Genomic DNA, 16,567 nt, shown 5'->3' with positions numbered 1-16,567 from the left:
TCACACATAGAGTTCAAAGGTCAGATACAAGAATGTCAAGTTAACAAGCTCTCGACGGGCGTATTTTGTGACTATATTACCCTTGTTCGCTATGACACTAATTCTACACCAGGAGACTGGCACTTTTTCACACTCTATGGTAAAGTGTTGTCTTCTTTTTTAAGATAAACACGTATAACTGTGTCTGGTTATTGTTATATTTTGAAAGTCGCGCCATGTTACATTTATATAGGTCTGTTTTGTAACAAGATATGAAACAAACATGGTTTTAGAAGTTGGATTAGTTGTGAAGATCGTATACAATCGACTGGTATTTACATGTCGAAAAAGCACAAAATATACCGAAGTACAGAAAACATATTCATTTTCACTTAAATGTTCACAGGCTTGTTGACATAACTGTGTGGGTTGTCTTTTTTACATGCTTTTGTTTTGTATAAGAAAAATGCAGTGTTGTAAAGCATGCCCTTAGGAATGTATGTATAAGTGCACAGGTTATAACAGCTTTTAACATGCACTCATTTACTTTCAGTGAATGACATGCAATTAAATATGTCAATCAACTCAGACCTTTACTGAAAATTACTGCCGTCAAGTCAACTGATGTTAAAAATTCTTATGTAGTAATAATTCATACGAATGTATTTACATGACTAGAAAAAATAAACGACAACGAAAAGAAACAAACGGAAACATGAAATGGAATGCGACCATGAATAAAACGATATCCGTTTTAATCCAAATTTGTAAACCGATCAGCGGAAATTAAAAAAGAATTTAAGCCGTGTTTGCAGTCTCTGTGTATGTTAATATTTTGTGTACTACATTTTTGAAAGGCGTCTAAAGTGTCAAAAGTGAGAACTCGGTGAACTCGGAGAACATCTTGCGTATGACACTCCGTCTCATAGTGGTGCACATTTGTGCTGGTTTACTTTCAATTTGCTAATTTATAATCACATAGCAAGGCAATGTTTGTCTTCGCAAACAGAAATTGACGTCAGACGACCTTCAGCCTTTTTTCGGAAGTGATGAAAATCAAAGTGCACAGGTGAAAGTCGCATTTGTATTGGTCTACATTCGACGTAAACGCAAAATTATCACTCTGGCTAAAACGTAGAGTTCTGTTTTTTTGTTTTTTTTTTTTTTTTTTTTTTTTTTTTTTTTGCTAACGGAGAGTCAGTTATAGTTCTTTCTAAGGAACAAGTGCTTATTGAGGTTTTTCGATTTAATGTTATCTTAAAGTGTCAGTATGTGTTTCCAATGTCAGATATTTCCGTATATGTGAGCTGACCTGGACATTTCAGCCATATTTCAAAATGACAGCCGTATAATAAATGTTGATTCTACGGAAGCGGGAAAGGGCCATCAGACTCTGATACGTTCTATTACGTTACAGGTGCGGAATATATATATATATATATATATATATATATATATATATATATATATATATATATATATATATATATATATATATATATATATATATATATATATATATATACTTCATAATGCACACAAAGGGCCTTAAATTATATAGATCAGATGTCATGCGCTCGAGATCAGATGTCGTGCGCATGAGATCAGATGTCGTGCGCACGAGATCAGATGTCGCGCACTCGAGATAAGATGCTGTGCGCATGAGGTAAGATGTCGAGCGCACGAAATAAGACGTCGTGCTCTCGAAACAAGATGCCGTGCGCACGAGATAATTTAATCTTTAAAAAATAAATACATGTCCTAAACATACCACCATATGATAGATCTATTATGTCAGTATTATTTCAAGAAAATAATACTACAAATGCTGACTATTTTTATAATTTAAACAATACACATATAATATTAACACAGTCATTGACATTTTGCCATCCGTGGTGACAACTGAATATACGCTGCATAAATCAAAATGGCGTCAAATTCAGTTTACTAGTATGTGTTTCCTGTCATTCTTAAAATTCTTAATTGCAAATACATGTGTTGAAATACTAGTGTTATAAAGTTGATTCATGAGATTTTCTGATATAAATACGTATACATTAGTAGTAGTATTTTGTGTTTTGTATTATGTATGTACGGGATTCACCAGGCAGGAACAGTTTTTACTTGTGATATGGTGTGCACGTAGCCGGTTTTGACTTTCTAGTGATGTTTCAGCAAAATAAGTACCCCACTGTTTTTCTTTATTTGTCAGTACGTCACTGCTACCTATTTTTGTGACTTTGTTTTTAGTTTTTTGTAGATGTCAATATATACACATCAATAAATACAATGCTACATTTTCGTAATTTATTTTTCTTTAAAATATAATTATACCCCTTTAGTATGAAATTATATTTTTTTATTTCAATACATCTATAAGTTTTACTTTTTATTCGATAAGCATTTGGGATATTTCAAATGTCTGAACGAAAAGCGCGTAAACCTGCCTACTTCATTTATTTCCAATCTATCTTGGTTCGCAGGTATATGATAATAATTGCACATCTTTGTGAAATATATTTTCGTAAAAGCCTACATAAATTAAGTGTAAATATCAGTTGTTAAACAGTTGTAAAAATATAAAAATAACCATTATGAAGTAAATGACAAATGCTAATGGGCCCGACAAAGAACGACGTTCCAAGACAGGATAAGGGTGCGTAAACCATAAATGTCACCAACGACAACTTCTAGCAATTTGTAATAAATTTAAACCTGTTACAAGTTCATTGCGTATACAGATTGACTCTAAAAAACCATTACTTATACACATGTATCTGAAAGCATACGTGACAAAAAAAGAAAACAGACATTTCTGACTGAATATAAAACATTTTATTAGTTTTACTTAAAGATTTGTAAAAAAACTGTCTAATGGTAAACAATCTAACGTTCTCACATGAACGTCGTTCAAAGGTAGGATAAAGCTACAGTCACACATACGGATATGTCCGTGCGTTGAGGTACTGTGTGGATAGGATTAGTCTGTGGGTGTATAACTACGGAGCAGTACGTCTTAGTACGGGAAAAATGGAGAGAAACAGGAAACAAACAAAACAATACAGGACGCGAATAAGTACGGATAGGTACGAGGTACTACGTTGAATTACGTTTTACTGCGCCTTGCAACTTGCCCAACGCACGGACGGGTCTGCGGTAAACTACGTTGAACTATGCTTAAGTACGAGCAGCCTCGGATAACTATGTTCAGCTACGGCGAGGTACGTAACAGCACGGATATCTACGTTTAAGTACGTTTAACTACGGATGAATAAGTTTCAGCCAAGTTGGACTAAAGTCACGCTCAAATGGCTACGGTTCGCTTAAACTTTTGTGCATGTTCAAAAGTTGGAGAAACTTGCAAGTTTGGAATAAGTTTTGAATACGTTTTGACTACGTTTTGGTACGGATTAATACGAATGACTACTCTGAGGTACGGCTCAGGTACGGATCGATACGGATTACTACGTTTCTGTCCGTAGCTAGAGGTAGCTATTCGCGCCGTATGTGTGACTGGGGTATAAGACTGCACTAACCCGTAAATGTCAAACATGCTGCCGAAACAGTAATCTAAACCAAATGGAAACCTGTTAAAAGTACATAGCGTAAACATACACCGTACATATATAAAAAAAAGTACAAAGAGACTAAATAATATTGAGACAACATTGATCAGAGTAAATATTTTCAGTTAGTTTTACAGTAAAATGGTCTAAATTGAACAAGTATTTAGGTCTACTTTTGTCATTATCGCTGTAACTTTGCGAATGGATGTTTACAGGGAATCGATCCAACGGAATCGGGATCGATCCCTCTACGGTAACATGCGATACATACCGAATGAGATATACTATCGAATTAAAAAATGTGTCATTCCGTCACGTGCACAGAGCGTCTGGCTTCGGATTTTTTGGAAGAATACGCTTTTTCCTTGTGCGTAATAAACGTCCACATAACTTGTCCGAACCGCAACGTCTTGCACATCAGTACAAATATGGGCAGTATTGTTTTTTTATTACAAAATCTACCTTTAAATTGGTACAAAGCATATTAAGGTAGTTCTGCACGTTTGATAAACCGGAAGTGGGCGTAACGCCATTCATCCGGAAAACGTAGAATAAAGCCTGGATTCGGCGTACGGAAATGAAAATAATTTTATGATTTAATCGGAACCTGTGGGTAGAATTATTACAATAGCACTGTTGTTATATATCTAAAGTCAAAGTAGGATATTAAAACATATTACACGTTAAAAAATTCAAAAAATGTCCTAAAATTAGCGTGAAATGTCCGGTTCACTTTAATCTTGGTCAAATATGTCAAAAATAAGCACATGGACCTATACATTTTATTTCACCAAATTATAGGCCATATGTTTATTTACAACTGTGAGAAGTTTCATGAAAATCTACATTGTAGAAAAATTTCTATTTGCGAAAATGTTATGAAAGTTACGATTTTCCAATAGACTCCCATTATGGAATATTGTTTGAGGTCCAAATTTTTCAAATCAGTCTAGCAAAAAATCAAGCACACGATCCTATCTTTTTTATTTGCTGAATTTTCTTGGTATATACTGAAGTTTTGAAAAATCAGTGCTTAATCAAATTCTACATTGTAGAAAAATTTTCGATCCAAACGTGCAGAACTTCCTTAAAGCTGATGTACTGAAACGATTCCCGATTGAGGCAGTGCCTTATTTCATACTAGGGAGTCAATCCTATCAATCCCTCTACGGTAACATGCGATACATACCGAATGAAACATATACTATAGAATTTGAAAAAATGTGTAGTTCCGGCAGGTGCACAGAGCATCTGACTTCGGATTTTTTGGAAGAATACGCTTTTTCCTTGTGCGTAATAAGCGTCCACATAACTTGTCCGAACAGAAACGTCTTGCACATCAGTACAAATATGCGCTTGTAAATAACAGCACCTAGTGAGCACAGTTCATATAAATAAATGTACCTCTCCAAGAGACGGAAATTACTTGTAAAACATTACATTATGTGCAGTGTTGTTTTTATTCCAAAATCTACCTTTAAGTTGTTAGGGAATCAATCCTACGCTTAGCGACAAAAATCGGGATCGATCCCTCTACGGTAACATGCGATATACCGAATGAGATATTTACTATTCTTTTCAAATCTTATGGGGTGAGTTTAAGTCGGATCGATTCCCGATTGAGGCAGTGCCTTATTTCACATTACAGTTAGATTTAACTTATGAAGATTTACACTTCATGTTAGTCTGTCCAATCTTGTTGCTAGCATGATATATGTATATACATGTATGAACACATTTAAATTAGCATATCAGAAAGTATTTTTTGAGGAGGGAATTTATTATTTATATCCGTTACCTATTTTAATCTTTCTTGCTAAGATTTCGTTTTTTGAAGAAATTTGAAGGAAACAGAATAACAGTATAAGTGACGATTTAATAAATAAAAGTTGTAGCTTAATACATCCACATACACAGTAATTCTCAGTAGGACATTGGCGATAGGTATAAATGTTAGCAAAACAAAATGTAACAAACGAATGCAAAGACAAAATACAAGCATGTGCATACATCGGGAAAAAAGTCCCGTGTAGATATTTTGTACACATAAGTACTTAAAACACAAGCTTGTTTATCAGTAGATCAATACTCCAAACTTAAGTGTGTTTATCTGTGGGGATTCTTTACACATCAGTACTGCAACGTAAGCTCGTTCTTCTGTTGGGCTTTTTGCACATCAGTACTCTAGGCGTAAATTTAATATAATGTAACAGCATTTATAAAATGGAAGAAACACAAGACAAACAGATGGACATCGGCATATCGCAAAAGTCACAATATGGCTTTTAAATGCGCATAAATCCATTTACATTCTATATTATTGTAACAGTTGCACTGCGCAAAACAATCTATAATTAATTTCAATTAATTTGCCAACACGAACTAAACTATTTCACAAACATGTTACTTTTATGCAAATTAATGGAATTTTTTTAGACTAAGTCCTTTCTTTACCTGATCTGAAAATATTTGAAATCATTATTGTAGTTTTCTCTATTTTTAAGGCTCTCCGGGTATAGTTCATAATCGAAAAGTTTGGCATCAATGCTAAGATCTTCTTTTAATTTCATTATTAGATCATGAGGTAGAGTAGAATACGCCTCCAAAAAGGCTTCTTTTCTGTTTGACTTCCGGCTCGAGGATGGCCCTGATTCTTCATGCGCAACTAAAAGGGCTTCCTTATATTCTTTGATCCCGATTTCCCTGTTTGTTTCCTGTGCAAACGGGAATGGAATTTCCTTACTAATTATTCCCCTAATTTGTAACTTTCTGTAAGCACGAAACAATGCCTCATTCATTGACATACAACGAGTTATTGCTTTTCGCATAGAAAAAACATAATCTGCTGCATCTGTTATAGCATCTCTTTCCGTTTCTCTCTCGAAATTGTGAAATTTCACTTTGTCGTCAAGTTTTAATTTTTTCAAGAGATATATTGTATCTTCCTCAAAAGTTTCAAGCTTCCCTACGTACTCGTAGTCTATTTCACAGGGGCGGCAATGTTCAAAATTTGGCACAAAATGTGCATCTCGTCTCATGTTGTTATGTTGTGAACGAATGAAATAACGCACAAATTCTTCAAAGCTGACGTCATCACCGCAGATCTTTTCGCGTTTAGTTGCGTTCGGTCTAAACTGCTGCACAATATATGTACCAATAAATGACCAATACGCGGCGTTTGGTGCGAACAGTTTGTCAACGTAGCCGGACAATAGCCGCTCATAAGGTTCCCTTACGAACATAAACTTTGTGGAATGTTTTAGAATATAATGTATTCGGTCAAACGGCATTCCCTTGGCAGTGAGATAGCCTTCATAAGCACGAATACCCTGTATTTGAAATGGATCTGTTACGTTTCTAAACCCGCTTATAATCTGGAATACTCTTTTCCAAAAAGTACACCCTATTTTCTCAATTGCACAATAAACAAGTCTATTTTTCTTGTCAATAGTAAGGTGTTCTTTCACAGCGTTTTCTGAATTCTGAATCTCAAAATATCCTTGCATACTGTTACACTGAGCCTGTAGATGTTCTCTTCGTCTTTTGAATCGATCTCCAATGAATGAGTAGTCTTCTCCATGATATGCCAGTTTCTTCTGAAAATGAGATTGATCCTACATTAGTTAAGTATAAAACGGTAATGAATAAGAACACCTGACTGTCCTCAACTTTTTTTTATTGTTTCTCTTATAGAAGTCATAGATTTCATAGTATAGAAGTTTTTTACTAGTATTTCAACAAAAGTTACCAAATATAACTGGTCGTTTGGTGGTTACGGTGCAAGTCTTTCAAATAGAAATGGAAGTCTAGTGCAGATCATTAATTTGAGCCCCAATGAAGTTACGAGAGTGATTTTTTAGAAAAAAACTTTCATCACAATTGAACTCAAAAAGTTTTATGATTTATTTACTTGTATCTGATTAAGCAAAACAGTTTAATTTCAATTTGAATTTGTATACAAATGTCAGGAAATGCTTAAATGTGCATCAATTGTCGGTCTAAATGGCAGATGTTCACAGTAGCTTGTTAACTCTGACAAAACTCTTTAACATTTCAATATCTTTCTCGAAAATAACATATCCACACATTTTTTTTAATTGTTTGCTTACAGTCTCAGTTCCGATCTTTGCACACCTGCAGTGTGTCTCATTTATACAACAATGCACTAAACAATAAATTTTGTCAGCAAGTTCGAGGACTCCGACAATTGTTAACAACATAAGGACAATATTTATGTCATCTTCTGTATTCACGGTATATTTGCCGAAAACAATACATTAGATTACTTATGTTTGCCTTACACAAATATTTGCATTTATTCTGTTATATATGTACTAGCATTGAAGGGAAACGTCAACATACTCTGATATTTACAGAAAATTCAGCATTTTCTGGCGGGAGATCGTTTTTCAGAAATGCATTTCCTCTTCTTGCTGAAAGTAGAAAAAATATAAATGCAATTTTCTATTCTATTGTGGAAAAACCCAACAAAGTATGATTATTAATAGTGACGTTTACACATCAGTACTGCCATCTTCTACCAGTGCTATGCTGCTGTTTCAGTACAATATGAAATTGGCTGTACCAGTAACCTGGTAAATAAAACAACATTCACCTGTCTTATTTCCAGAGACCATGAGACGTGTTGACATTTGAGCAGTTTTTGTGTCATAAATGTAATTTCTCATACATCTTTATTTTTTTGAAATATAAATTAAGACATGCTCAAATGCCATGAAAGACATACTATTACTTATTTTCATGTTACACTTCTAAACATTACAGTTTTTCCATCTAACACGAATAATTAACAAACAAATGGTTTTCAACAGTTGTTACATCTAGAATTCTTTTGATCATATGAGATATTATATGTACATTATACAGGCTGAGGGGTAAACCAATGTACTGTTTATACTAAATACAAAAGAGAATCATAGTGGCCATAGTTGCTACACTGAAACTGAGCACCACGTATTTGACCTTGAATATATAATGTGGCACACTGAATCATGAATGTCAACAACAGTGTTTATCAAAAAAGGTGTTTTCTGTTTTAGCGCTTGTAGTCCCTAAAGTCAGTCAGGCGAAACCATTTTAATAAATTCTGGAGAGGACTTTTAAATTACGAAGATGAAGATGCTACAGACCAAGTTTAGTGATGATCCATCAGGCAGTTCAAGAGGAGAAGTCGTTTAAAAGGGGTTTTCTCTATTTCTATTTCTGGTGGCCCCTTACATAAGTCAAGCGGAGATTAAAAATTATCTAGGGAGGACCTTGCAAAGCTGCAATAGATCAAGTTAAGTAATGATCCATATCATCAAACGGTTCATGAGCAGAACGTTTTCTATTTTTAGGTCTGGCAGCCCCTAAAATCAGTCAAGTGGAACCATTTGAGTGTACCTTAGAAGGACGTTACAGACCAAGTTTGGTAAAGTTTCATCAAGCCGTTGATAAGATGTAAGATAAGGGCATGGTCTCCTGTACGTACTTAAAGGGGAGTAATGATATAGGTATAATAAAAGCATGATCTCTTGTATGTAATGATACAGGTAAGATCAGCAATCATCTATGGGACAGGCCAACAATAGTACTACAGAATGATGACTATCTTACATGCATGTCTGTGTAAAACGTATGCGATTATTATGTATAAGTATTCGGTTCACTGACAAAGTACGAAACATGCAATTAAATACGACTTGTCAGAACAAAATGCTCCCATATCTGTTTCTATGGGTATGTGTAAAAAATTCAATACATAGTAATTAGTCTCATGTTTTTAGCCTAACGGCACTTCATTGAAAATTATTCCGGAATGAGTAGGTGTCTTTAAAAAGGGATTCAGCTCTTTGTTTAAACTAGTCCAAATAATAGTACGTTTCGGGACAGCGACACGTCCGAACGTATTCTGCATATAGGAAATATATTAGGAAATCCCCAATGAAATCCGTTGGGAACGTTTCCTGGTATATGTTTGTTGTCTTTGTTATGATTACATCTCTGATAATGAAATTATGTTGACATTAAAGCATGAAATTGCCCCTCTGGCATTATTGTGTTTCTGAAATTTAGTGTCATCGGCGGTATACTGTGTATTGAAACCGGTGCCGTGGTAGATATAAAATAAGCCATCCCATTAAGCCGAACGAGTAAGGCTATGTTTAAAGATACTGTTATCAACTAAAACATTCGGATATGTTTTGGTAAATAAACTATTCTAAGTCATTGTTTACATTGTCTCCCACTCAGATGACTTTATTTAAACAGGATACATAAAATTTACAAGTACAGCAATCTTTTGCGATATCAACTGGTAGTTATGCTTCTGAAAATAACGTTTTGTTTGAAATATAGAGGATATTACACGAGTATCTTTTCATATAGAACTTAAAAATATTAAAGTGCGAGTGTCTGCCGAGCAATTTATAAAAAAAATAACGAGTTAGATAAGTTCAAAGTGGAAAGACACAATTGTAATATTATTTTTATCACATGTAGATTTTCCTGTTTCTTCCTTCTTTTCCTACTATAAACCAAGACAATTAAACCGAACTCTCTTGTACTTGAAACGATGTCAAAGTCAAAACTTTATAACGTTAAAATATCATCAAATTTATGTAATAGCTTTATTTCATTCCCATGACGTCAAACACGTGATAAAAAATAATAAAATCTTGACCATAAAAGGGCTGCAAGGCAGACTTGGATAACTGATGTCAGCAATTATATCAAGCTTTCTGTGTTTCATTATTTTTCAATTGTAATTTAGATCCTGTATCTTCTATCGAACGATAATATATGTAAAAATTAGGCTGTTTATACGATGAGCAGCATTTTTATTTTCATAACTCTTTAAAGAGACACCTATTTTTAATTACTTCCCTACCGCTTGACGCGAACCTTTCTTTCAAGTATTCCTATTTTTTCTGTATTCAGCGTTAGAACAAGCTTATATATAGTTGGTGTAAAGTAGTATGGGCTTATTAGTTCACTTTGTGGTTAGTTAACCATAATAACCGATGTAAGTATTAAAATTGCGATTAAAAGCAGTGTAATATCAGGTATTTTAATGTATTCCATTTTGATGGCTTTTGACGCTTCATATTCAAATATATTTAACATTACTTTGACTAAAATTTACTAAATTCAATAGGGATATGCAAACAGTTATATAATAAAAGAAAACCCTGTGTATTTAAATTTTGAAAGGGACATGTACACTAACGTTTGAGCAGTATGTCAGGAAATAGTTTGCTTTGTAGCCCTCTTGTGTTTTTCAACTAAACAAAGTATAAACATATTTAACTGAACTGACATATTTTGTCTTTGGTGACAGTTCCTAAATCACGAGCACCTGGAATTGACAAAGTTTGAAAGATTAGCCAAATCTTGTAATATTCCATAATTCCTAATAAAGATGCATTCGACATTTGCACAAGTATATTCAACACTTCGTTTAAACTATTTCAAAGTATACGCTATTGGTTTGGCTCAAATTATCGGACCTAAATAATGAAGGACTCAACATATATAAAACTCGTAAAATTTTTCGTTTATGGAAAATTCAAAATAAGTTCAAAATCAAGTGGAAAAGCGAGGTCAAAAAGCACCACAATATACTGTTTGTGAGTAATACCTTTTATGTTGATGAGATACTTATATCAATATTATTGTGAGAACACTGTTGACAAATGTATGATTTAAACGGAAATTTTAAGGATTCGCGGCTGGGGCGACTAGACATGACATGTTGCCTTCAAAGACAAATGAGAGTGGTTGTAAATAAAGATTAACTTGTCAAATAGAATGTCTGATTATACTATGAGATAATGCAACTTGATAAATTAACACTTGAGCCGTGCCATGAGAAAACCAACATAGTGGCTTTGCGACCAGCATGGATCCAGACCAGCCTGCGCATCCGCGCAGTCTGGTCAGGATCCATGCTGTTCGCTAACAGTTTCTCCAATTCCAATAGGCTTTAAAAGCGAACAGCATGGAGCCTGACCAGACTGCGCGGATGCGCAGGCTGGTCTGGATCCATGCTGGTCGCACACCCACTATGTTGGTTTTCTCATGGCGAGGCTCACTTGCATTGTCATCAACATTCATGCCCATATGATGATAAAGACAATATTATCTAATAGCGTCTTGTGTAACTGTAGTCAGTTTATTCTCTATGACAGTAATTTGTAATAAATGTATACAAATATGAGTGTTTCAGGAAAAGATGTTTGATAATGTCCTGAACATTGCTAGAATTATATGACTTTTTATGATACATCCATCCGAAAACATGTATTATAAAATACTGCTCCGTTCTTACGCTTCTAAAAGATCTTACATGATTTATTCCTTTGAAACTTTAAAAAGGAATGGAATTTGATTTTATTGATGTTTCATAAATCTTTAACTAAAATTAAACTGAACACACTTGAATTGATTTTAATAGTTAGTAGTTCGAGCCGCCGAACAATATACATTATACAGGGATTTTGTTGGGACCTGACGATGAGTTCGAGCGAAGGGCAGTGTTCAAATTATCATCGAACGACCGGTCCATCATTCTACTTGGGCAATACCATTTATTATTCGAAGGGGTGTTCACTGAAAATTTACTGACAATAGCGAACAGTGCAGGCATGGATGTCGCAAAGGCAGAACCACTTGCCAACAGCAGGCTAAATTTTAACGTACATAACTTCAATGAAGTTCGCGTAAATAGTAGAGATTTACCAAAGGCCATAGCATGCAGGGCGTATGATTGCCCTTTCTATTTTTGCTTTTTATGGCGTCAGTCATTGAAACTAGCATTATACACATTGTGACAGTTATTGTCATTTTCTCCATTGTAAGATCTACAATGACTGTATTTAATAGTATGCACGATTATTTTGAAAGACAAGTTGTTTACCGTTTTCTGACGTTTACAACCATTGGTATCCTTTCTGCCTTGTTTTATTACGAAACAAAAAGTAGAAAACGCACATATCCGCTAAATGCAATTATGAAAACGTTTTCGTTTGAATAAACCAATCGATGCATTTTGCACTTTGTATTTCATTTATATCTTCTACGTGAATGTTTTAGAGTATAAATGCTGTGTATACCCATTTCTACCGTGACAACCGTAATTCTTCAAATAAAGTTTCAGTATAAAGCATTTGAATTCACATGAATTCGTGCTCACTGAATTGCAAAACATTGCAGAAAGTTTTTTTGTATAACAAACATTTTAACAACCGCATAAATCAAGACACTGAAATTTATTGTAAATATTATTAAGTGAATCTTTACATCGGTTCATAGTGTGTGCTTTATGGTCTGTCTTTTTTCAAAATAGGTTTGCTGGGCTAAAAAATAACAAATGTATGAAATTTTATGTTTGATGTAATGTAATAATACACTTATCGCATCGCTTGCCGATCAATGATAAAAAAGTATTAAGCCATGGTCCTTTGGCAATCCATTCAATAAGTGTTTAATATTGAAATAGATTAACAGTCAAGCAGAAAATATGACAAAGTGATATAGGCCATGTTTTACCTGTCAATTAAAATACTACTGACAGTTATATGGCGCCGTTTGTATGTAATAGGCATGTCTTCTTATGCCAGTTCAAAATGTTACATAATACATTCGTGTTGTTTTTCTCTCTTTTATTAACATTAAAGGAAAATAATTATCGCACTTATTGTTTAGTATCACGCATATCGCCGCGAGGATCCCAAATATCTTTTTCATTGTTTATCGTTGAATCATTTCTGTATGTGGTGTAAATTGTCTCATAAATAATTCATCAATTGTAAAACATGGAAATGAGGCCGCGATCAAGGTTAAAGGCATCTTAAAACGCTGGCACATATAATCATTGATAAAAGATGAAAGCTTAAAGGGACATAACTCTAAAGAAAGTTTAAAAAAAAAAACATTTCTTTTTAGAACAGATAGCAACTGAGTATAGTTTAAGTGTATTTCAATGTGTATGATAAAGAGTATACCTTAATTCTTTTAATTTTATATCAAATTCTTATAGCGTGACTACGGCTTTAGAAAGTTTTCTACACAGTTCATTTCCTAATACTGATGGAATAACTTTAACGTGTCATGTCTTTTGATCGTAATTACAAATTTATAGTGACATTATTTTTAAAGAGAAACATCGTTAGGTAGCTTGAAATAATTGGATAATAAAACCTGCTTCAGAACATTATGTACCATCTTCTATGAATATGATAATATAAGGCTGATCACAACCAAAACAAATGTAAACCTCCGCTGGTCACAAGTAGTCCAAATATGAATAGTGCTAATCTTTTTTCCTTTCCTAGTGTCTTTTCTCAACAGCAACTTGTTTACTTTTACTCTACCGCGTTTCAGTATGTATCACTTTGCGTTCTGTCGAAATCGGCATTTTCCTATCGCATGCTAGGTAAAAATGGCGGCGTAAAAAATTAATGTCTCGAAAAGAGAAATTGAAAGAAGCGAAAAGTAGTAAATTCAGCGGGTTGTATTTAACGAACTGTAGTTTTCTTATATAAAAGTTAACACCCCCTTTTCTTTTTATATAGTTCTTTATTGGAATATAAGTCTCTGAAAATCTGATATGCTAGAAAATGTCGAAAAACCGTTACGAAGTAAGTGGATTTTATATGAAATAAAGAACAGCCGGATTTAGTGGTGTTCAGCCTGTAACTGCGTTTTGTAAAGAATCATGGCCGCCATTCATACGGAGCTGGACATTGTCTAGAGACTGTCTTATTGACCTTTCAAGCGTATATACCGTACAATATACTAGTACATTTCATAACAGTGATAAAACAGTAATGAATTTAATCCTTTTAGGGGCACGACAATCCGTTAAAGAGTATCATATGTTAGATCTAAAAAAAGTTAATTCCCTTAAATGTCAGTAAGTGTAAACGAGCTCTCCGCTCCTTGTTTTGCAAGCAATTATATTTTCGCTGTCACATAATGTTATGTTTCATGCTGTTTGGTAAACAATATTGCGTTTTTGTACGATGAATCATATTATCAAAGTAATGTACAGCATAATTATGTGTTTAAAATTCACCTTTGAGGTAGCAACATGACATTGTGTGTGTAATGTGTTATTCAACTTAAGACAAATGATCCTGGTATATTCAAATGTCACCCATATCATTTTGCCTTATGTAATTCAAGAATTATTGTTAGGCAGTTGCATTAAAATATGAATTAGGTAGCACACATTTTATTACTTGTGCATGCCATCAGTTAATAAATATATTGTGGAGGTTATTATTTCGTATGTATTTTCACTACCTGTATGTATACAGTATTTTCTTATCACATCCTTGCTGAAATATAAGCAGAAACCAGTAACTGTAACTAATAAATTGGTTTTCGTGCAAAAACAATTATATTTTCTTATATAGACACAAATGTTATAAAACAAGTAGTATTTCTCTCAAGGTAAGTAGGGTGACATTGACAGAATGTTAGAGAAAGCAAACAATTATTAAAAAAGATCTGGTTTTACCTTTCAGAAAATGGCGGATCATATGAGCGGCAATGTTAGGTTCTTGAATAAATTGTAAAATTATACCGTATCTACTTACCGTAAGTTAGAAGAAAGAATGGCATTGATATTGCGGCCATGAGAATGAGGCATTTCCTGTGGAAAACCACTTTCTTCAAAGATCTTGCATACTTCCATGACGTCATCGTTTCATTTTATATTGACCGTCCATCAACCCTTACAGTATTATTAAAGGGTGTTCGGTTACCAGGAAACACAAATATTAATTGCCTCAGCCTGTATATCAGTTGTGTTTGTTTGAAAGGAATTTTGTACTTGATGAAATGTAGAATTTCAGGTTTCCTCGGGTACTGCAGTTGGTATGAAAATTCTAATCATGTATAGCTACGTCGAATGTTACCAAATATCCAATTAATTTCTTTTTTCTATGATCTTAATACTGTATACTTATACATCCCTTCTACATAAGTTACTTTCCAATACTTTGTATACTCCTTTTCTAAGATGCTAAAAATATAACCACTTTATATTAAGCATTTAGATACATAATACTCCTGATCAATTTGCTAATAAGGTCTCATTTAAACTAAATATTTGAACAGCAATTGAAATTGTGCACTATCTACTGATACATGTTTCATGTAATTATACAGTTATTGCACACATGTAAACGCGTCAATTGTTGTGGTGGTCTGTATTTAAAGCGTAAATCCGGTCCTGAAGTAGCTTACATCCTTTGTTTGATAATTTTACTAATATATCTCAAAGTAAATATATATTTATTTCAATTTATAAACGTGTACATTCCGCCTGGTCTCATGTATAGCATAAAACGCACAGTTATATTGCACTATATAATCAGTCCGTTCCTCTCTACAAAAAACATAAAGAAAACATTAGAAAAAACACAAGTAAACAAAAACTATTATCTTGTGATTAAGAAAGTTACTATATGTCAAAAGCGGAATGCCTTGGGCATTTACGCTCGTTATATGAAAGGCGGTTGTCATTTTCCTTACAATAAACGATTCTTTATTGTCTCAGTTACCTGGACGAACTAATGGTCGGTCAAGTTTAATTATAAAGACACCTAGCACCTTACTGTTTTATGTGTACATATTTTTAGGTTCAAACCCAGTGCAGATTATGAGTTGTTAAAATCACTATACTGATATCTCTCCATACCATATTTACTAACATTGTGATAGTTCTTCAAATTCAACCGTCGGAAATATTCTATAAATAGACTTAAATGTGACCTAATTTGTATACTTTAATTACTATGCTAAATATGTCAGTTTGACAATAATATGGCATCTGAATTATTTGCATTTCTTATTTACAAATATTTTCAGGTATATTTTAATAGTTTCCAGCAGATTCGAATCATTGTCAAGATAAAACCTTGAAATGAAGGCTGTTTTCCAGTTTGTAAGGGTTTTTGATGTGTGTTTGATTAGCAAGTTTAAGAATGGTCTTTTGCAAAATATTGAAT

General features: G+C 33.7%; 1 protein-coding gene across 2 annotated transcripts; it reads right to left on the bottom strand.

Moving 5' to 3' along the window:
* Nucleotides 1-5,404: 5,404 nt before the first annotated feature.
* On the bottom strand, nt 5,405-16,045 carry LOC123553987 (carbohydrate sulfotransferase 11-like). 2 transcript variants are annotated; one of them, XM_045343794.2, is made up of 3 exons: nt 15,152-16,045; nt 7,923-7,981; nt 5,405-7,144 (listed from the first exon to the last, which is right to left on the bottom strand). In XM_045343794.2, exons 1-3 carry the CDS (start codon nt 15,255-15,257, stop codon nt 5,999-6,001), a joined length of 1,311 nt encoding a protein of 436 aa, XP_045199729.2. In that variant the 5' UTR covers nt 15,258-16,045; the 3' UTR covers nt 5,405-5,998. The 2 variants fall into 2 exon arrangements, with proteins under 2 accessions (XP_045199729.2, XP_045199730.2); XM_045343795.2 differs by having other exon boundaries at nt 7,911-7,981; nt 15,152-16,042.
* Nucleotides 16,046-16,567: the final 522 nt, after the last annotated feature.

This window comes from Mercenaria mercenaria, chromosome 7 (genome assembly GCF_021730395.1).
Source record: "Mercenaria mercenaria strain notata chromosome 7, MADL_Memer_1, whole genome shotgun sequence".
NCBI classification, from domain to species: Eukaryota; Metazoa; Mollusca; class Bivalvia; order Venerida; family Veneridae; genus Mercenaria; species Mercenaria mercenaria.
This window is presented reverse-complemented; position numbering and strand designations above follow the sequence as displayed.